This window comes from Enoplosus armatus, chromosome 19 (genome assembly GCF_043641665.1).
Source record: "Enoplosus armatus isolate fEnoArm2 chromosome 19, fEnoArm2.hap1, whole genome shotgun sequence".
Lineage (NCBI taxonomy): Eukaryota > Metazoa > Chordata > Actinopteri > Centrarchiformes > Enoplosidae > Enoplosus > Enoplosus armatus.
The window spans coordinates 8,689,632-8,711,957 of record NC_092198.1 but is presented as its reverse complement, the minus strand read 5'-3'; the positions used below and the strand labels follow the sequence as shown (position 1 = coordinate 8,711,957).

Sequence of the window (22,326 nt, the reverse complement as noted above, 5' to 3'; positions counted from 1 at the left end):
GGCCACAAATCAAACTGCAAGTCATAAGAGCTTTGGTATTGAAAGCCTGCTGCTCCACAATCTCAGCCTCATGAATTCATGAGGGGTTTGTGTGATTGATCGCAAGATAAGTTATAAAATCTCAGGGGAACAGCATAGAGCTCAAAAACACACTCACAGTACTATGTCAGTGTGGTCAGTAGTGTGTCGCTGCAGTCTATCAATGCACTAAGCCAATTTTAACACATCTGTGGATATTTATTACACTTCAGCAACTTGGGGTATAGATGCAGCTCTCCCACACACACAGATTCACAAACATGTCCACAGTAGACCTGTGGGACTCCTCTCTCTGTCCCCAGAGGTCCAGGACTCTGAGGAGCAGAGAGTCCTGTCACATTGTGACCAATTCATTGGCCTCAAGCTGTCTAAACACACACTCTCACACATACAGACACACACTCTGCAGGAGTTGCAGTAGTAGAGAGTGTTGCCATGGTAATGGGGAGTGATGTCACAGCACTTACCCGAAAAAGGGGGCAGTGCGAATGTTGTTTATTCTCAAAGATGTCCGTGTGCACCACTCTGGTGCCAGATATTTCCACGTTTTGCAGTCAGCTCACATTGCACTGGAAGGCTCCAGCCATCAGCCTCTACACTTGAAGGATCATTCCAGCTGAGGCCCTAGAGATGTGCAGCGCTACTGAGGCCAAACAAGGAGGTCCAGTCTCTAATTTAGGCCCACAAAGTACACAAGCACACACACACAGACACAGTATTTTCAGTCAACAACAACAACTAGAAGCATCCCATTGAGGAACTGAGGCAGGATCACAGCAGGGTGTCACCCGTGGGCGAGAAGAGAAACACTCAGCTATACACACATGCACATGCAGACACATAAAACCACGTAAGCGCACACTATACAAGCATACGCACACAGCGGGCATGCCCTGCAGGCATCACTGGCATTTGGATGGCTTTGGCACAATGAGAGCACAGTGAAGACCAGTAGCAGGCTCTCTGCCACACTGAGCATCTCAGTGGTCAGTCTCGCACACAGAGGCAGGGTGTTCACTTGGAAAGAGAGAGTAGGAGGAAGAGTGAGATACAGAGTAAGCAACAGAGAGAGAGATGAGCGAGTGTCTGTGCGCATGTATGCCTGTTTGCATTTCCATGATGGTGCGGGGAGAGACGATGGCAGCTGATAGCCAGTATTTGTGCTGCCAAACCCAATAGGCAGACAACTGTAATTGCCTGCCTAATCTGGGCTGAGGAGAGGCCAGGTGTAATGATGGCAACTCAGTGAATACACCTCTCCTCCACTCGCTAATGGATGCTTGCTGCTCCCCTCCTATACTGCTGCTGTCAATTGACCATTTCACTGGTTGGACCCAAGGAAACGTTCGGAAAAGTGAAGAAAATATGCCGTGGAAAGAAATATGTCAGCTCTTGACACCTGGCTGCCTCACTCGAGACATTGTGCGAATACCAATCAGCAAATGTATGAGAGTGAAATGAGTGTCTGCTGTCATTTTCTCTGCGGAGATCATTTTTGCTGCTCCTTTGGTGCCAAACAGCATTGCCAAGATTTATCTATGAATGACCAGTCTTCATTATCCCATGCTAATGATACAAACATGTTTATGCATTACTCAACCAAAAAGTTATTGATAAATGTTGAACTAACTGATTAACAGCCTTACAATGGCTGAAAAGGCACTTTAGGAACTTTTATATGTTATAATAAAATGATTAATCAGTGCAGTATTTCCCATAAACAGTATAATTGCTTTAAAGTTATCGACTTACTGGTGATCATAATGGAGCATCCATCCGCTAAAGAACCAGATATTTCCTTCAGTACTTGGTGAAGACCAAAACAGAGCTAAAAGGAGAATGAATATTGGACCAGAAACACCTATTTACACATCTGCTGGATGGGTAAATTAAATAGGCCACTGTTTGCTATTATGTTTGCCAACATATGAGGTGTTGGTCGGTGTCAGCTTGTTTCCACTGCTGTTCTTACAGGTTTTAGGTTTTTTTTTTATTTGGAAAGATGTTTCCATAAATACAGTTCAATGAGAGAGAATTCTTTGACATTGTGCCCCATTCACAACCTTTTCCAATTCTTAGACCCACTCTTACTTCCTCCTGGACATTCACATTCTCAAGATATAATCTGGGGTCAACAATGAGCTAAATTTACAAGTAATTATTGAACTTTTAAGTGAGGATGGGGTTTAGCACAACCTTAGAATCAGTGCAGCATGTTGAGCTTTTCCTTGTTTCTGCCAGTTTGATTAATCTATAATTCACATCCAGTTTTATGTACTTTTGCTCCAGCATTTTGAGCAAGTTGGTACCTTTTGACCTACTTTAAGGACAATAGGAATAACTGACTGTTGCAGAATTGAGATGGAAGTGGAGTTGTTACCTCTCACCCAGACAGAAATGGGGTCAAAAGAAATATAGCTGGACTCCGTTTCGTTTTCTGGAGATTGCAAGTGATTTCATCACTATGAAACTTCAATGTGGCTTGACTTCATTCCAGCTGCAGCATTGTTTGGGCAGAATGACAGTGATTCGAAAATCATCAGGGAAGCATGACACGGTTTCATCATTGCTGAGAAGATTTTCACTCCTCGACTCTCTGGCTGTAAACTATTTTTGGGAGCAGTGCTACAAAACAGTCTTGGAGTCTGCTGATGGTTTGGACTCACACAAAAATACATGAACACACAAATGCACACACACAGCACTCTAGGAGCCGGTGCAATTTGCCAGGTTTACTAATTAAACAAATTTACTTGGCCAGCATACTTGATGAGGAACCAGACTGCCTGATCCAACCTGCTAGCTTTCCTGCTTTCCAAACATAGAACACACACAAGCACACTCAAGGAAACCTGCAAATGTGTCCAGCAATTTTGGTGCTTTGCACTTCTTTTATTATTCATTGTTCACTTTCAGCCAGGCTCTAAAACGTCAGTTAAACAAAGGCAAAATATTTATAGGGTCATATTTTGTTACACGGCCAGCAATAATGCTATATCACCTTTGGGAGGGTTCTGTTGGAAATGCTCTGAATTATGTGACGCTGTGCTGAGATTGAGTAGCTGCATGAGGAGGAGGAGGGGGGCAGAGAAGTAAACAGCTGTGGAGTGATGGTAATGATGCAAGTGATGGTGGTGGTGATAAGAGTTATGAATGAATGTAATGATGGTGGTGGAAATCATCCTGAAAAATAGTGTTATGATGAGGACAGGATGTGATGATGACCATTATGATGGAAATGTGACAATGATGATAATATTGTAATGCTGATGATTGTAAGGGCAATGCTGACAATGATGGTGGTATCTTAGAAGGGTAATTTATTTATAGTTGCTTAGTGGATAGAATTTGTTTATAGGAAGTGTTAGTGCCTTACTGTATAGCCCGTCTCCACTGCAAGAACTTTTCCAGGGGCCCAGGAACAATTTCAGGAACCACTTCCATTTTGACCGAAGGAACCATGGACTAAATTTAGTTCCTGGTGACAAAACAGTCCCCGCTATGCGCGTAGTAAGTTTTGATGGCCCAGGAACTATCGAGGCAAAGTTTACAGTGCTAAATGTCGCTGATTGGTTGACACAACAGATTCAGATTGATTCAAACAGTAAGCAAGTACACAGTGCCACTAGTATTGGCACTGGGGTGAGGGTCGGACATTTCTTGTACAATTTTTGTTCACACTAAAAACAAAATTAGGTTGCCAGGTTTCCGACTAGTCTAAAAAGAACAAGACAAAGAGTGTGTGCAAAATAGCTGAGAGCAGGAGTGAACGAGATATATTGAGAGATAGAGCTGCGATCAAGTGAACATAGCAAGAAAGCAAGAAGTAAAACTTAAATGAATTTCAGTTAAATATGAAGGTGAGTCTGGCCAAGAAATAGTCCAGCACATAACCCCCTCCCCACAACCACAAACCACAACTTGTCATTTTAACTCTTTGGCTTTTGTACAGAGTGAACAAACCAAATATAATGTGTTAATTAGTGATCTTTAGAGGTGCTTCTAGTATTTTAACCTTTGGGCAGAGCCAGGCTAGCTGTTTTCCCCTGCTTCCAGTCTTTATGCTAAGCTAACCAGCTACTGGCTACAGCTCCATGTTTAATAGACAGATATGAGAGTGTTATCAATCCTCTCATCTAACTCTCATTTTCTCCAAACTATCAGTTTGCATTTGTTGATTGTTTTTTCCACCTCTGTGAGTTCTTTGGTATCAATTCAGTAATGTATTCAGAAATATTTCCTTGTGTGTGAGAACTTTTAGTTCCTAACATAGATCCTGAGTTTAGTTCCTGTGGCTCCTGGAAACTTTGGGTTAAAAAGGGCTCTTATTGATCATTTTCTTCGACCGTTATGGTCCCAAAGTGCATTTGCCTGTCAGCTCTTCATTGCATTGTTCATTGTTTGCCATTGCTTGATTGCATTTAACTTCCTCACCGCTGCCCTCCATGATGGTTTTACTTAGGTTACATGCTCAGATCGTCCAGTCCCAGCCGTTAGCCATTGCTGCTGCTAATATCTGCATGGTCCTTCATACAAGCTCTGTATGTGGCTGAGACTCAGCTTCATTGCCATTGCCAACTTGGATGCTCATTCGCTTACCCCCAATACCTCCCACGCCACTTCTCCCCCCAGTCGACCATTTCCTCTTACCCCGCCTGCTGACTTTCTAGAGCCCCATATCAGTCCCTCCTCTGTTTTTCTCTTTCTTAGTTCCCCCCAACCTGACAGTCCCCCGGGGCAAGTCCCCCTTGGTGGCCCGCGAGGGTGACACAGTGGAGCTGGAGTGCCTTGTTTCAGGGAAGCCCAAGCCCATCATTCTGTGGTCGCGAGCCGATAAGGAGGCGCCCATGCCGGACGGCAGTATGCAGATGGAGAGCTACGACGGTGTGCTGCGTATTGTTAATGTGTCCAGGGAGATGACTGGCTCGTACCGCTGCCAGACCAGCCAGTATAATGGGTTCAACGTAAAGCCCAGAGAGGCCGTGGTGGAGCTGATCGTACAATGTGAGTACACAGACTGTGGGTGTTTGTTGTCAATGCGTATGTGTCTGTATTTGTGTATATATGGATCTTGCAGTGTTGTGGTATAACTTGTAGCAGTGATAAAGTGTGTGTGTACCTGCATGGTGTGTCAATTGTCTCTGTGATGTATTTTCTGTGTATGCAGTGTAATTAATCTTTATGTGTTCTAGTCCAGTGTGACCAAAATTGAACATTCTCACATTTCTTTCCTTCCACGCCCATCCAATTTCCTTCTGAAGGCTGCAAAATTAGTCCAGTCCCCTGGTGCCCTCAGTAAGGTCTGAGAGGAAACAGCTCTGACTCCACCTCTTAAACTAAGGGGAGGACTTTATCTGCTGAGCTTGAACTGAGCAAAACTAATATTAACAGAGGCACAAAGCGCTAGATACTAGATACTGATGTCTTATTAGGGTCCGCATGTTTGTTTGTTTGTGTGTGTGCATGCCCACGTCAGACAAGACCCAAAGACTATGTGCCATATCCCTGGGCCTTAGACCCCTCCCCGCCACTGCTGCTCATTGAGAAACCCCATCCCGTCCTTAAGATGTGACATTCAACAATGCCTTAACGGCTAATTAGTGAGCGGCTAATTTATTCCCACTAGTATTAATTTTGTATTCATTTATGGAGATTTGAATGGAATATTTGGAATGAACGTCAGGGATTCAAAGCATTGTCACTCATTCAAGGGCTGGGGATGTTTCTCTCTGCTGGAAAAAAAGAGCGGGAGATGGATAGGAAGGAAATGAAAAGCGACCCATGTAGGGTGCTACCATTCTCTGGCAAGTGATTATAGGAAGTAGAAAAACTGAGTCCCATAGCCACAGTCCCATTGTTTTCCTCATGGCCTATTTAGTTAATCCATACATTCTTCCATCACAATTTACCCTAATCCAGAAAGAACCTGTGCAGCAGTATGTCACTCTTAAACTACTCTGATACAAATGGCAATTAAGATGCTGACTGCCGTGTTTTAAATGTCCTCCCCATCACTGCCAAACATAAGACTGCAGAAAAATATCCAACAACTTTTAAAGTGTCAACAATAAAACAGAATTATGGCGGCAGCTCAACCATTGTTTTTACTCAAGTGAAACTTGATACACCCACTACCAATATTTTGATTGAAGAGGAACACGAACAGCCCCTGTTCTGTTCTCGCTGACAAGGATTAGCACATTCTGCCCTCATTTTTTTTTTTTATTGTAGTCTTTGCTATGGCATTCACGTTTCAGCGTGGCTGTTACCCACTGTGCTGTGTTAAGAGAATTAATGAAGTTTTGATGTGCTTTGAAGAAGACTGTGCCAAATTTGGCTGAATTGATTATGATTATGCAGTGATGACAGCCCATATCAAAGGTTAGTGGCTTTGCTACGCACCAATGCTGACACTAAAAGCTAAACAAAGAATTTGGACTCTAAGATGCCCTTCATTAATTAGCAGCACTTGGTGGATCTGCTGCCTCATGCAAAGAGGGTGTGGTGTGATAGAGACAAATTGTTGAATGCAAACAACAAGATAAGTGTTAATGGCTTTAAAAAAAAAAGTTAAAATGCTGCTGTACGTTCACACTGCATCCTCGTGTTTTTCTCGCATTTCCACGTCTCTCACATTATGTTATCTACCACATGTACAATCGTCGAGTTGAAGAATGGATGATGCTGCCGGTTTATTGCCACAAGCAGCAATAGGTCACAGTGATCTCGCCTAACATTTGGAAAGCAGCAGGGCCACATACTGTATTCTGTGTACCATTTTTTCTCAGGGCAGCACAATTAGAGTCGAAAAAAAGCAAATAAGCACTAACTGTCCACAAGCGTTTTGGTCAACAGCTACAATTACGCAGCAATTATGAAAATACCTTTTTTTTTTCAATCTTCCTTTCTTCCCCCTCCAGCATTTGCATTGCGTGCTACAGCTTCATCTCCAAATCAGTGACAAATTAAAAACAAAATATGACACATTTATTTTGGCCTCCCCAAAATATAAGGCTTTTTTTTGGATTTAGTTGAGAGTTGTTATTCTCATAAAAGATTAAGAGCATAAAATGTCCTCAAGCATTAATGACAAAAAGAAGTCTTTTTCACACAATAAAAACTTTGGATTTCGTAGAGTACATAAAACTATTCAGGAAATTCAAAAAAAGAAATATGTAATAACTCTATGATGTTAGGCACGAAACAAAACTATACAGAGTTGATTGCTTATTGTTTATTTTTTTCACAATGAAGACGTCATGGTAAAAGACATACAATAAGAAAATAAACCCCTAATGTCCACAGGATGCCTCTGCGTCACGATCCAGCACCATCAGAGCTGCTCCAGATAATCTGCTGCCATTCTTGCTGGTGTGCCGATGTCCACCAGGCACCGAAGACCGAAGTGTCTCACTTGTGGCACTTTTCTCTGCTTTGCTATCTTTAGGCACTTGATCTATTTTTGCTAGAGTTAGCTTGCATCTATTAAGCATCAAATTCATTTGAGTGTACAAAAAAATGCTTACATTTGCTGACAGTTGACATGACATTTATAATTAATTATGCATTTCATTTGTTATTTTCCTTGATATCGGATTAAAAAGACGTTCTGCGGCACAAAGTCACCTTGTGCGTTATCTAGCTTGCAAGCTTACTGTGTGTTGCAGTACCTGTTTGCATGGTGCCATTTTTCAAGCGCTCTTATCTGATATATCAACATGAATTAAAACACATTTTCACCCAACTACATAGTATAATACATATTTTACTGATAATATAATTTGGAATAATTAGCTCATTACACTATTATAAGCACATGTCACATAAACACAAGAAGACTGTGTGTAATAGTGTAACTGACCAAATGAGTCTCCACTGTGTTTTGGATGAAGAAATATTGTTTTGAACGGCCACACTTATGATATAATTTTGTTACAAACACATAATAATAAAAACACAAATCCAAACACATTCTGACTAATCACCATGGCCATTATAACAGTAACATGACCAGCTGATCCCGGCGCTGTGTGGGCGGAGAAATGATCTAATTAGTGCTGCTCTGTAAATAGAGGTCGATGTTTGTCAGACTGCTGTAGAAGAAAGTCTCTCAGGCAATTCTTCATGCTGTACGTTAATATTATAACTAACTGGTCAGATATTTGCTAAAATTGCTATGATTTTCTAATCGTGCTAATATGCACTATTCATCAAATACAGACACAAAATGAAGATAAGACGCTGTGCAGTTGTACAGAAATTGGAAAGGTTGATCATAAGTGAACTGCTAATGTGTTTTCGATTAACACAAAAGTGTAGGCAAACAACAAATCGATTAATATTAGAATGTTGGGAACGTGGCCGCTTGAAGACACTCCGTTTATAAAACACTTCAATGGGAATTTGAAAGTCAATAGAGACGTGACGGAGCCTCTGGGGTAAAATAACGTGTAGAGGAGGAAGGAAGTCTCCTCAAAGTCCTCCTCAGTCTGAGAAAATGTCAAGTTTCATCAAGAGTAGTCATAAAAATGAGACGACGGATAAGATGTAACAAATGAGAATAACAAGAATTGTTAAAAGAAATCACTGATCAACTGCCCCTTTGTCTGGTATAACAGATGATCTCAAAGGAGGAGATGAGGAACCTTCAGGACCTTCAGACTATAAATTCAGGTGGCCTTATCTATCCACTGAATGTACAATGAACACTAAAGATTCAAAGCCCAGGGTTTTGTATTCATTACATACTTTCATGGCCCAGTTAAAGCCAAAATGATAAGCTGAAAAACAAGCCTTTAACTGTATTTCTAAGAAGTAAAGGCATAACTCCTATGAAGGTCCACAACCTTTGAATGACCCCGTCTTAGAGTAGAGGTCAATATCATGGGCACCTTTGGGCAAGATTTGTCTCCTCTGACATCCAACAGGGAAAGGTCATCTCCTATTGCACACTGCTGCTGTCTCAGTGACAGGGGTCACTTACAGGGAGTGACTGTTGTTAGTGACAGTCAGATGGAGAAGACATGCCTCAGGAGGCAAGGGGGGGTGACTGAGAGGTGAAAGACACATGCCATTACATCTGTTGCTTTTCTACGATAGATTTGCCCTGGCATGCATGTGGTTGCATCACAGGGTGAGACACACAGTACAAGACAGGCAGTGACGCACGTCAATTCACTCCTGTGTAGTATTTTAATAAAGCAGCTCTCTTGCACTAGAGTTCTTTATGTTGTACAGCACTTTCATCTGTTTACTATCTTCAAAGCCGAACACATAATAAAGAGACTTAGTTGGGCTTTGGTTTTGATAAATCAATCATTCTGCCACGTTCTCACTTCAGGGCCAGTTGTGCTCCTCGTCAGACTGTTGTTACTTATTAATAGTTGGCATCAAAGCCCAAGTTTTAAAAGCACAATCAATCCGTACTTGAGTTGTTAGATTGCTTGGACACAATTTGAGCATATTGGGGAAATGTGTCCACCATGTGCACACATCAACACACACTGTTGACTCTGTTGCATTTGCCAAATACATAGACCTTTGCTCATCTTCCTCAGCTCGAGAATTTAGTTTATTAGCACAATCCGGCCCCGCTTTTGTTGTTTGCTCAGTACGACTGTCGGTATGCCCCCTCCCTTCTTTCTCTTGGCCTGTCTCATGGTGTGTAAGCACAAGCCAATCCCTCTGAGATGCTTTCCTCGCCTGCATTTCCAGGTCCCAGTGTGAGCCACCCGCCTTTGGTGGTGAGCCATGTGCAAAGCCGCATTTAGTAACTTGATCAAGGGACCGAGGTACAGTCCTCTGAAGCAAAGAGCATTAGAGGCGTGAAGGAACGACTCTGGCAAGTCAACAGCTTTGATATGTAAAAACCTGCATCTGTTGGCTGGCAGAGGCAACACCAGGAGGAGAGGTAGAGGGAATGGAAGACGTCTGCCTTTAGAGTCGTCGCTCTAATAGAATTGCAAACGCCAAATCCCAAGCTGTGACACCCTAATGTTCTTAGTCAAACTGACTTGGCATGATCCAGGGGCTTGAGAGAGGGAGTGAAGAAACAGAGAGAAATAGAGGGAGGAAGGTAGTATAGAGTGGTCTCCTGTCCTAGATACCACTGTCTGTCAGAGTGAGACTTATCAAGCTCTTCTTGAGCCCAGATGCACAGGAATCTTTTATCCAGGCTTCCCTTCTGTTCCTCCTCACATCGTCTGTGACACCTGCCTGATGCAACCGTGCGTTTGCCCCCCTGAGCAAGCAACTCGCTATCTGATACACATCAGAAAGACACACCAGGATAAAGAGCTCCTGTCTGGGCAAAAGTAATGAGCAGAATTACACGATTATTGTTTTTAATTAATTTTCTTTTCTGCATCAAGAAGGCCCGCAATGCTGGCCCCCGAGGCCCACTCTAATGTGAATCATATTAGAGCGATTCACATTAGCCTAACGCCAGCCTAACGCCAGCCAATTAATCTTTTGCATTACAACATGGCTCACACGCTGCATTTAGGGATGAAATTTTAATAACCTTTTTTTGAAATATTTTTTTATGGAACAATATTGAATTGATCAGCCGCATCAAATCCACACCAGAAAAGGTCAGCGAATATGTAGGTTGTAAACAGAAGCCTGCACACGGCTTAGACAGAATAATTCATAACTTGGTCAATGACGGAGCTAAACCTATTAGCGGATCACCAGGCCACTCCTCGCACTGAAGACTCTACATTGATTATCATTAATTGTATATTTAAGTTCATAAATTATCCCTAAGTTTTAATAACAATATGGTAATGCAGATGGTGCTTAAGTTCATTGTTTGATTGCAACGGCTGTAGCGTGAGGGAAGGAGGGCGCGTTGATGCGGAGCAGCGGCTCCCTACATTATTCAACACAGGGACTCATTATAAATCAGTTGAATCAGGGTTATCATTTCATATTCTGTATATATCTGTTTGACTTCCTAATGAATGTTATTTCCTCTATCAAGACTTGATATTGAAGCATATTATGCTACAAAGGTTATTCTCCCACAAGAATGCTTTTGCTTCCATCTAAAAACAAGGCCTTTGTTTCTTTGGTACCCCTACGTGCAGCTGCTGAAGGCTGGTGTGTGGGGGGAAAAAGTGACATATTTCTGAGTGAATGGAGCAGTGCTATGTCACATGTTAATCCAACATGTGTCCACTGACTATAAATAAATGGATGTATCAACAAGGAGCACTGATGTCACACCAGCTGTCCAGCAGTGGTGGAAAGTAACTAAGTACATTTAGTCAAGTACTATGCTTAAGTACAATTTTGAGGTGTTTGTATTTCCATTTCATGCTTCTTTATACTTATACTCCACTACATTTCAGAGGGAAATGTACTTTTTACTCCATAAACATATAGCATAAAATATAATACATTGTAAAATATGAAATCAATGGTACTTTTTGGCATGTAACTCCTGAACAAAGCAGCGCTTAGTTGGGGAAACCTGTCATATTTTAGATGTCTACTGTATGAGTTGTTAGCAGTTCCACCAGAGAGTGATTTCCCCTCTAAACTTCTCAGGTAGTTTATTTAAATAACTGTATGAGGCCCACAGAGGTTAAATTATCCACTTTGCTTTTTCCCCCCAAATGATGTTATGTTACCATGGATGAAACTCTTTCTCAAAAATGTTCACATTAAAAGTCTTCCAGTTATGCTTTTAATGTGAGAAAACATCAAGAGGTGTTGAGTTTTGTTGACGGTAGCTTAACATCACAGAGAGAAAACATGACTCTGTTCTACTGATGGAATAAGTGTTTTGGAAATTTACATTATACTTAATTTACCATGTGCCCTGTTGTAGTAGACTACAGATAATAACACCCCTTTCATTTTTGTTTTTTACCCAGACTGTATTATTATCGGCTGACCTTTATTTGTTTGTGAGGCCATTATTTGAATATCAGCTTTTACATGAGAATTAGTGTTGGTAATGTATCAGGGGCCATTATTCTATTGCTTTTTTTTGATCATTTAAGTGCATTTTGCTGATATAATTTCTGAATTTTGACATTTCCATGTAGTATTTTTATATTGTTGTATTGGTACTTCTGCCATCCAGTGACCCATGAGGGAAAACATTCTGTTGCTCCAGGGAGAAAAAAAGATGAAAGCGAAACAAGAAAGACCAAATGAACATCCAACCATATAGAAGGAATGCAGTCACATGTACACATTTCATGTGCTCTTGCACACATTGTACAGTACGATCTACTCTTGCAGCCTTGCCCACAGGAGTTGCATGTCCTTCTCTTGATGCACTCACCCGAAGCACATGGAAGAAAAATGAAACACATTTAGACTGAAGCTGTAGTTTATTGTAAACCAGTCAAGCGGTATTTTGAGAAATGCAGGTGCACACAGGCACACAAATTCACCTCGGCTTCCCACACGCTCAAAGACACACATGCATATTTCCCCCATGTATACCCGTGTCTTTGTTCTGTCCTCCTCCCTGTAGATGGCGGTCTGTAAGGACCACAGGGAAAAGGCCTCAGTACCCCTAAATGTTGTTTTTCACCACATTACTGTCAAGGTATCCACCGGTGACTGATGATGGATTACATCTCAGCCAGGGCTCAGGGTTTTCTCTCAGCCTGTGACTTACAGCAACTGCGAGCCCTCATCGCCCTCGCTGCTACGCTAACCATGGCGAGCACTGCTCAGGGAATATCACTCAGGACCTTTTCGCTCCTTTTTCCTCATGTTCACTGGGCAGCTGTTTCACAGGAGATGCACGGGGGAGATGAGGCATGTGCCCTTGTTTAAAGGATGTTTTGGTTATATAAGAGATTTTTCTTTTCTCTTTTTTCATTTGCTGCAGACCCAAAACCTGTCTTCATTTGTCTTTCTGTGTCAATGAAAATGCACTTACTGCAATTTGGTCTAGTGCCACTCAGGGAGGCTGTGGAGCTGGGCTGTGATTCACCGCCGCACACAAACCTACAATTTTAATGTGATAAGTAGAGATTCCGACCCTTCTTTTGGAGTCGGAGATAATCCGTTGGGTTTGGGTAAAAGCCCGGGCAAGGCTCATTTGAAGGAGGAACTGATTGCTGTTTCATTTAGCGGAGATGAAAGCCACTTTACTCTCCACCTTGTGAACAACATCAGGTGAAGTAGGCACCTACATAGTTTTTCTTATCCGTCCAACTCTCTTGGAAGATTTGTGTTTACCTTTTCTGCCATCCCATGTTTTTATGATTTATTATTTTTTCACATTTCAGCTGGTCATTATGCGATCTAATGGTGTCATTAATTCACACAGTAGTGACACTACTGTGTGAATTCCGGGTTTTTGTGCATGTTGTGTGATAATTAGCATCAAGGGCAAGAAAGTAAAATCCCACTTTGGATTGTTATATGTGTACAGCCCACGTTTCCCAGTGCACCTCTCGGGCCTGGAGGACCTGCCCTGTTCTACAGGCTGGGCTGAGGTTAACTCAATTATGTGTAACAGAAAAACAAACTTGAACCTCTCTAAAAACACTGCGCCAAATGTTCTGGTAAACAGACGAGTATTTATTAGATTCTTTCAAAAGATTTAGCTTGTGAGATTTTAGTATCTTCAACATCTTTTAAAACATGGCTGTTTAAGGTTGTAGATAATGACATTAATAGTGTTATCAAATAATGTGCTGTAAATTTTAATAAACTGTTCATTAAATTGCATATCCTATCAAGCTTGGAAGGCTCAGTAATTAGATTATATTACCGTGTGTGAATAATGTAGAAGATTATGTTGCAGATTACAGTTTCAATCAGGTAATCAGTGATCTGTAACATATTACATTTTTAAAAGTAACATCCCCAGCCCTGGCTATAGCTACCCGCCTCTCCTTTACTCTGTCAGGAATTATGCAAATTTCAGGCAATTAAGGGGCTCTGTGTCATTCTGTCTCTTCTCCTCAGCATTCACTGTTGTTTTTCAAGCCCCGCCGTGACTTTTGTCAAGCATCTGTATGAGCATGTCAAGAGCAAAGATGCTTAAGATGGGGAAATTATTCATAACCATTTCAGTGCGCAAGCACTTACTCACATTCTCCTCCACACACATAATCTAATACACATTTAACATAGGCTAAAATATAAAATCACACGTATCACACTTTGCAGAGGAAGGGTCTGGGTTGCATCGAGGTCATATGCAGCCCCTCACTTCGCTATGTGATGACGGGCTAGATAATTCACCACCAGGTTGTCAGTGTGGGAAGAAGTGAAGCTTGTCAGATACTCAAATAAGTTATTAATTTTCTATTTTGAAAGCTTGAGGAACACATCATCCTGTTACCAATTTTCCATGAAGCATGTCGTTGTCGCACTGACGGGTGAATTGTTTTCACCCGTCATTTTTCATGTATTGAATTTGCAGTGCTGATTGTTTAAAGTTAACTAACAAAATGCCTGAATCTCACCTTTTTCTCCTTGCTCACCGCTCTCATTCATTTCACAATATGAATGTCCTCTAAAATGTTTTTCTTCCTTTCAGTGTCTGTGCATGATTTAAATATGTGTTGGTTATCATTCAAAAAGCTTCTTTGCGTCTTTGGTGAGCTTGAAGTACATTGCTCAGAGCCATTTTCCAATTCTTTTCACACTTTCATAACATGTCCTTGTTTAAGTTTTCAAATATATTTCTTTATTCGTCTCATGCCTAACTCTTCTAGACTTGGTGCTCTGACTGTCTTTTCTGCCTTCCAGATATTTTTTCTCTGCAAATATCTCTGGAGGTCAGAGGCAATCTAGTCTCACTGAGAGGGCCCTTACCTGAATAGCGTCTGTCTTGTATAGACGTCAACAGACCGTCCCTCCTTTGCCCTCTTTATCCAAAGCTTTTTCCATATTCTTTCATATTTCCGATGCACTTACATCTTTTACACACTTTGCTGTCCTTTAGCAAATGTCAGCTGAACTCATCTGAGCCTTTCTGTCTCCCCCACAGACCCTCCAACAGTGGAGCCGGTTTACATGGAGATGCGTCAAGGCCTGGGGAGGCCTGTGGTGATGACCTGCAGGGTGCTGCGAGCCCACCCTTCCCGTGTGCTGCGATTCGAGTGGCTTCTGTCAAACCGGCTGCTGCATGCCGGCGCCTTCGACGCCCAAAGAGACGAGACAGAGTACACTATTCGCAGCCTGAATCGAGACGGCTGGGGGGAGTACACCTGTAATGTCATCAACGAGGCCGGAGCAGGCAAATGCACCTTCCAGGTTACAGGTAAAGAGTGCTTATTATTAAAGAATTGACTGTTCGCTAAGCCCTAGCCCCAAATCAGTGTTGCTATGCCTGTTAGCCTTTCTATTCTCACAAGACACGTGCTGATACAATGATAATGGGGGCAGATTTGTCATTGAAAATTCTTGATCATTTTTAAATAATGGGTCGTTGATTCCAGACAAAGGTAGACAAAAGCGACTTCTCATTTCTAGTCAGGACTGTTGATTTTGATGGCTGACACGACAACTAGCAGATTTTCATCAGCTGTAGCTAGCTAACATTAGCAACATGAGTTGGTCTCTGGCTGAACCCTGTAAAAAGGTGTCATACTAAAAGACTGAGGCTAAAGCTGCATGTCTGTAGAAGACATGGACATAAAGAAACAGCGTTGTGTGGCTTCTTAGCTTAAATACATGAACAAGCAAGACAGAGGTTAGGTTGATGCTTTATTGTTTGAATTTTCAAACAGTCCTTTTTTTTTTTTACATTACAGAGAAAAAGCTTTTAGGATGACGACTAACCAGTGTGTTTGGTGAAATGCTGTCTTGGATAGTGAGTTTGGCAGGGGTTGCTTGTGTTGAGTCAGTTATTTGTATACCATACACATACCGTATTTCACTTTCCTGCAGACATTAGTGGTATAAAAAAATGGACTTTCAGTTTGTTGCATTCACCTTGAAGCTGCATTTGATAGCAGCCATTTTGTTGCCACACACCTGCATGTCTACAACAGCTTCGTCAGTATGCACTCCAGTTGGTAATTAGAGTGTTCGCTGTGAATGTTTTGGACAACTAAAATTAGCTCCTCCAACATACAACAGTCCTTGTCACTGTTTTAGGGGCATGGATGTCCCTGTGATAGACAATTGATTTTTAAAAAAGAGTGAAAGAAAAGCAATTGTCAGATCTTCAATCTGAATGGGACGCGTCAATCATGTCGGCTCTTTCTCTGTCTCACATGGTAAACCTGTTCTTTCAGATAATACACAGTTACCCCCTTCCTGCTATTTTCTAGATTGACTTTTTTTCTCATCAAGAGCTGCAAGTGTCCATCTCCTAGTTGGTTGTTATGACAGGACCAAATTAGTTTGGTGGCGCTGAGTGACCGCAGGAACTCTGGCCAAGGTTTCAATCTCCAAGACCTCCCATTAGAGACAGGAGCTGCAGGGTCACAGGAGGAGTATTTGTCACTTTGATCCTCTGCCACTTAGGTTGCTCCCCCCTTTGATACTGTCTACTTCTCTCCATCCATTGCCGTCTTCCAATCGTACCTTTCTGCACCCGATTTTTCTATCTCCTCTCTTGCTCTTTCCTTCTCTCTTTGTCCATGTTTTCTTTCCCTCATTCTTCATCTTTCTCATTTTAAACCTCTCTCTATCGTGCTCCCTCTCTCCCACTTACCTCCAGCTTGCCTGGAGAGAGAGATGGACACCCCCCCATCCCCCACCCCTCCCCGTGTGTCATAAATCAGTCCTCTCTGGCGAAACAGGTAGAGCAGAGACACAGAAGCAGATAGTCCCCTCAAGCCATTTGTTTTCTCAACAGGGCTGGGGTTTTGCCTGCTATTGCTCACTCTTTCTACCTACACTCCCCGTCTTTCGCTTTCATCCTCCATCCCTCCTTCCCTCTGTCTCCCACCACCGCTCCATTCCTCCCGCCCAATGCTCCAGATTCCCACCATCTGGACTCAGTGGTTGCCAAAGGTATTGAGGCTCTTTTAGTAACCCCCTGAGCACAGGAGCATGGTGCAGAAAATCCACTTTGGTTCCTCCCATCATCCATGAAATCTGGCGTGTCCCATTCCCTTAATTCCAGCTCTTATTCTTTAAGAGTTTTTTTTTTATTATTTTATCCTGAATCTCAATAGCCACAATATGAGATCATCACTATTCTGTAGTGTGGCTGAAATAAATATTCTACTGGAGGGAAAGTGGATATCAGCTCCTCTCTATGACTTGTAAGCCCACTTCAAGATGAAGCTCATGAAATATTTGTCATGGCTCATGCAGTTGGGTAGTATCTTGGTTTGCTCACTTTACAGAGTGAAGACAGGTACATACCTCAGTGGGTATTCCCTCACCGCACTCTCCCAGACTTCCGCTTGGACTGTGTTGATGTGTAATAAACATATTAGTCAGGAGTTTTGGCCTGAAGCCACAGTGAGCTCGAATAAACTCACAGATCCAGTCAACATACCATGCAAAACATATATGTTACCATGCCGACAGACACATGAAAACTCACCAAAGTCGGGCATCAGGCCTTTCGTTGGCTTATATAAACGTTGTTGCCTCAAAAAGTGTATTGTGCCAGGGGGAGACTGTGTGTTCATGTGCATGTGCATGGATGCCCATGTGCCAAGCCATTGGGACATCTGTGGAAACAGTGAGTTGGCTGTAATGGCCAAGTTGGCCATTAAATTGTGCCAGGGGAGAGACCCCTCAGAGGGATGTAATGTGTACCACTGAGCTTTGGCTCAGCCTCTCTGTCATGGGAACCCTGACTTTTTAGCAAATACTGAAATCAGGCTCCTCTGAAGAGTGAGAGTTGGGAGAAAAGGAGAAAAAACGCTGTCTTTGAGTCTTCAAGCTGCTTTTCTTCTCTGATTTCAGTCCAGTCTGATGCCGACAGTGATTTATGTACAAGTCTGCATTTACTGTACATCCTGTCCTTTGGCTGCAAATGTGTATTGATGAAGCAGTGATAGTATGAAACGCAGGTCAGGGAATACACAGACGTGGCATTTAAAGGTGTATTCCATCAATTTAGTATCGCACTTCATAGAGTTGAGAGACAGATGAAAAGAAAAAAGATCGTCCAAATGGAAGCAGCAGAGGCTGAGATACTCTTTTAGCCCAGAGAATGAGCTACACCCCTAAAACCCTGGGTCTTACATATCCCATAATGCAATTCTATTGTGTCTTTCAGACCCCCTCTATCTCCTAAATGCCCACTTCTTTCAAACCTCCAGTTTGTAACGCAGGCTTTCTATTAAAATGTTCAAGCTAAGATAACCCGGTGACATCATCAGGGTTATACTTAAACAGACATTATAAAACTGTTCTCACAGGCTGAGTAGGACTAACCATGAAGAGTAAACTGAACTTCATATTTAAAATCATTGGAGTGCCCCTTTAAGGCATTGCATTTGTCTAATCACTGCAAAACTGAAATTCAAAACAACTAGTTCTGCAGAGCTAGTCCACGCGTCTCCCTCCCTCTCTCTCTTCATCGACCAGTCTCCCGAACAATGCAGACTGCAGTTTTGCTGGAATTCTGAAATTCACAAAGAAAGGGCAAACAATGTTTCTCATTTCTCCCACGTTTAATTCCTCTTTTTGGCAGTCTGTCATGAATTAGAGGAGAAGAACAAGTAAATTCTCTGGGACAGTGTTCAAATATTCATTGTCTGTGTTTTTTGCGAGTTTGCTTGTACAATGAATTCAGATTCTACATAATGATGTGCTTGCATGGTCCCACTCTCCCTTTTTTATTGTAGCCATTGTTCCTAATGATGCAGAAATCACATTGTGGAACTTGGTGCCCAAAGTCGGCTGCAATGAGATATCTGCATATGTTTTAGGAGGACAATGTATTTGTTTTAGTGTGACATACACACACGCACACACACACACGCACGCATGCACACACACACACACACACACACACACTCTTACTATCTAATTTCTGTTTTGCCTCGTCTGCACTTTGAGTAATGTTTTTGTCATCTTGATTTATTTTTTGTATGTTTGTTTGGCTCTTTGAGGTGTGTTTTAAATAGGCCTCATGGGCCTTTTTGAGCTACAGTACAACAATCTGATGTCTGTGTGTGTGTGTGTGTGTGTGTGTGTGTGTGTGTGTGTGTGTGTGTGTGTGTGTGTTATTTTTATCCTTATCATTTTTCCTATCTTCCAAGTAAAAGAAGAAAACTAAATTGATTTTACCTTCAAACCTGCACATTCCTCTATCTCAGGGGTTTATAAACCTTATCAGTGTTGGTCTCCCCTGAACATTTGTGCCTTAGCTTTGAGTTCCAGACATGGTTTTTAGTAACTTAGCTATCTGCCTTTATAATCTGTGCCCAGCTCACCTGGGTCGAACCTCACCCCTGCACTAGATGGTGGATGATGTTGAATACTGTCAGCTAAAAGAAACACACTGACATTGATGGATCCTGTAGGTAGTAACTGACATTACATGGTCAAAGTAAAAAGGCAGCATATGAATAATGTTATCTGTGATCAGACTGTGAAAGTCTGGTAGACCTGAAGGACAGATGCAATCTATTCTGCTTTTTTTCTCTCCTTGTGTTTTTTTTAAAATTTTATTTCCTGACCTATTTTTCACGGTTCTGCTTCTTTTATCAATACAGTTTCACAAGATTAGTCACTCTAGAGCAGCCTCCCATTTACACTGGCCAAGAAGGGTAACATCAGATGCCACAGTTGGTAAAGACAAACAAAATTCAATCCCAGTTAATATGATCGATGATTAGAAATCTTTCTGGGTTTTGTTTGGGGGAGTGGGGGTGCTCAAGTGCATTAGGTGAGGATGGATGAAGTTGAGGAAGATTTAGCTGAATAGTAGAAGTGGAAGTGACTCATTACAAATTCACTGCCATTTCCCTTAAAGAAAAGAAGGCACAGAGAGATTTCATTCTCTATCCCAGAAGGACTCAACCAGGCAATTACCACAGAGTCTTCTAATGTCTCTAATGTCTTCTCCCTATAGTCAGTTAGCTATTGGTGTGGTGTTGTTGGGTTTGTCTCGGCCAGCTGTGCATCCATATGTAAGCGTCATTTCTGCCACAAAGGCCTATATCACACTTCAGCCCAGCACCATATAGCAACGCTCACCATATGGTGGTATAAGTGTTTTTCTGAAGAAGAAGAAAACATGTTCATAAACCCTTAAAAAATTGAAAAGGAAGTCTGCAAACAAGGTCAACTTCTTGCCTGAAGGGTTTTACTGAGCTGTTATGAGTCATTGCATTGGTTCTGCTGTTATAAACAGGATTTTAAAAAATCAATTAAGCCTTCTGTACTTTATGTTTGATGTCTCCCACCCAGGGTTATCTGTTTCAAGCAGTGTAAGTGGGTTAGGTAATGTGCTTCACCACACATAACGTATTATTAGGAGTGAGGGCTATTTGACTTCATTATACATTACATTGTATATTTAAATAAAAGACAACAATTCACCAGTGAGTTTGTGACAAAGTCTCTGTAAATGTAATTGAAGAAATTTACTCTTCTAAAAATAAGACATACAATTGAGGTAATAAATTAGTACTAAACACATTGGCTAAATGAATATAGTGTTTTTATGACTTCTAAAGGCACAATGCACACTTTAATGAATGTATGAATGCAATCCTTTCAGTCATGTGTTCCTAAACAGTGTGTGGGAATCTTTCAACACAACTTGTGTAAACATACAATGATATATGTCAGTTTAATTAACCTTCCCTGCCTTTGCTCTACTGCAAATTACAGCATCTTCATTTCTTCATCAGCCTTACTGTACAGTATAAACCGCATGAAAAAAACTGACAGTATGTGCCAGGCTGGCTTATGTAATGTTTACTCTACAGTATGCTGTAAACACAGCTGGCTCTATACAGCAAAACACTGCCAAGCGAAGTGCAGACAGTATTTGTCCTTGCTTTTTCTTTGTTGGAAAATATGTTTTTCTGGTTGCATTAGCATGTCAACGAGCCATAGAGGCAGTTACAGCATTTTCGGTTATAAAACAGAAAGGTTTACTGTGCTGTAGACTGTTCATTCCTTCAACACCTTAACATGAGATGCATTTCTTACCGCAACATTAAAAAAAAACATTTAGAAATAAATCTCATAGTTTAATTAACAGCATTTCTTTTGTTTTCACTTGTTTTGTTTGTTTTCTCTCTGAATGGTTTCATCTGGCTGATGAATGAGTGTTCCTTTCCCCGATTACAATATTGTATTTTAAATAGCTTTATCCATGTAAAGGCCAAGTGATCTGCAGTCCAAAGCATCATTAACCTGATTTATTTTCCAAATGCAGAACAAAATGCCCTCAGTGTTGATTTTGACTTATTAGTATTATGCGAATTGATCAAACCAGTCAGAAAGAAAGAAAGAAGAAACCGCTAATGTTGTTTTTTTTACTCCTACAAACGCATCTCACTGCTTTTGATTTGTGTGTTTTTGAATGATTATATCTGAAGTGCATGTGTTCATAGCTGTGGTACAATGCAATCAAAGAAATTATGAAAGTGGCATGGATGGATTATGTTTCCTCCTCTCTATTTCACTTTTCGGCAGTGTTTGCCCCATATTGTTTTCCTTGTTGAGGTATAGATTTCATCTCAAGACAATGCATACTTTTGGCATTTCACATCAGTTACACCTAATGTTGCATGATTATACAACTGAGTGAACACTCAGTCAGATTCCCCTAGCCCTGATTGTCTTCTTCTAACATCATATGAATTCTTTTTAGGCTGGCTTTGTTCTATATTTGTCTTACTGTCAACAAATCCCATAAAAGACCAAAACCAACAATGTATTTGTCCATATCTCATTACTTTTATGACTTTGCTCCCCAGTCTGTGGCACTCAGCCTCAAGCTCGTTTGCTCCTATTGAGCACGCGGATCACTATAAGTAAGTCATTTTCACAGCTGGGCACTGTAGTTGTTTGCAAATGTTACTCAAACAGGAGTAAATTCTGCATTTGTTGGGAAATATATTCAGCTGTGGATTAATACACTGTCGGTGCATTAGTGAGTATTTATGGCAGCCGGGTGGTTTATGTGGGAATGTGGGATAGTCTCAAAACAAACTACAGTGCCCATGTTCAATGTAATGGAGAAACAGTGTCTTATTGGTGTGTTTTTAATAGTATTTGGACAACAATGGGGTCTCATGACAGAGGAATAATCTGTTGGCTTCACAGCCAAAGACTGATAGTTTTATTCAGATTCGGCTCAAGATTAAGAGCCACTAGCCTACTGTATTAGCGTGAGCAGGGACTTGAAACCAGACATATAACCCT

At 41.4% G+C, this 22,326-nt stretch overlaps 1 protein-coding gene across 1 annotated transcript in view; it reads left to right on the top strand.

The window, feature by feature from the left end:
- Nucleotides 1-22,326, top strand: part of LOC139302197 (MAM domain-containing glycosylphosphatidylinositol anchor protein 2-like) — a 154,264-nt gene that overhangs the window by 101,632 nt on the left and 30,306 nt on the right. Inside the window, exons 9-10 of the mRNA XM_070925817.1 lie at nucleotides 4,723-5,043; nucleotides 15,014-15,286. Coding sequence (XP_070781918.1) covers nucleotides 4,723-5,043; nucleotides 15,014-15,286 — 594 coding nt within the window. The remainder of the gene's footprint in view (nucleotides 1-4,722; nucleotides 5,044-15,013; nucleotides 15,287-22,326) is intronic.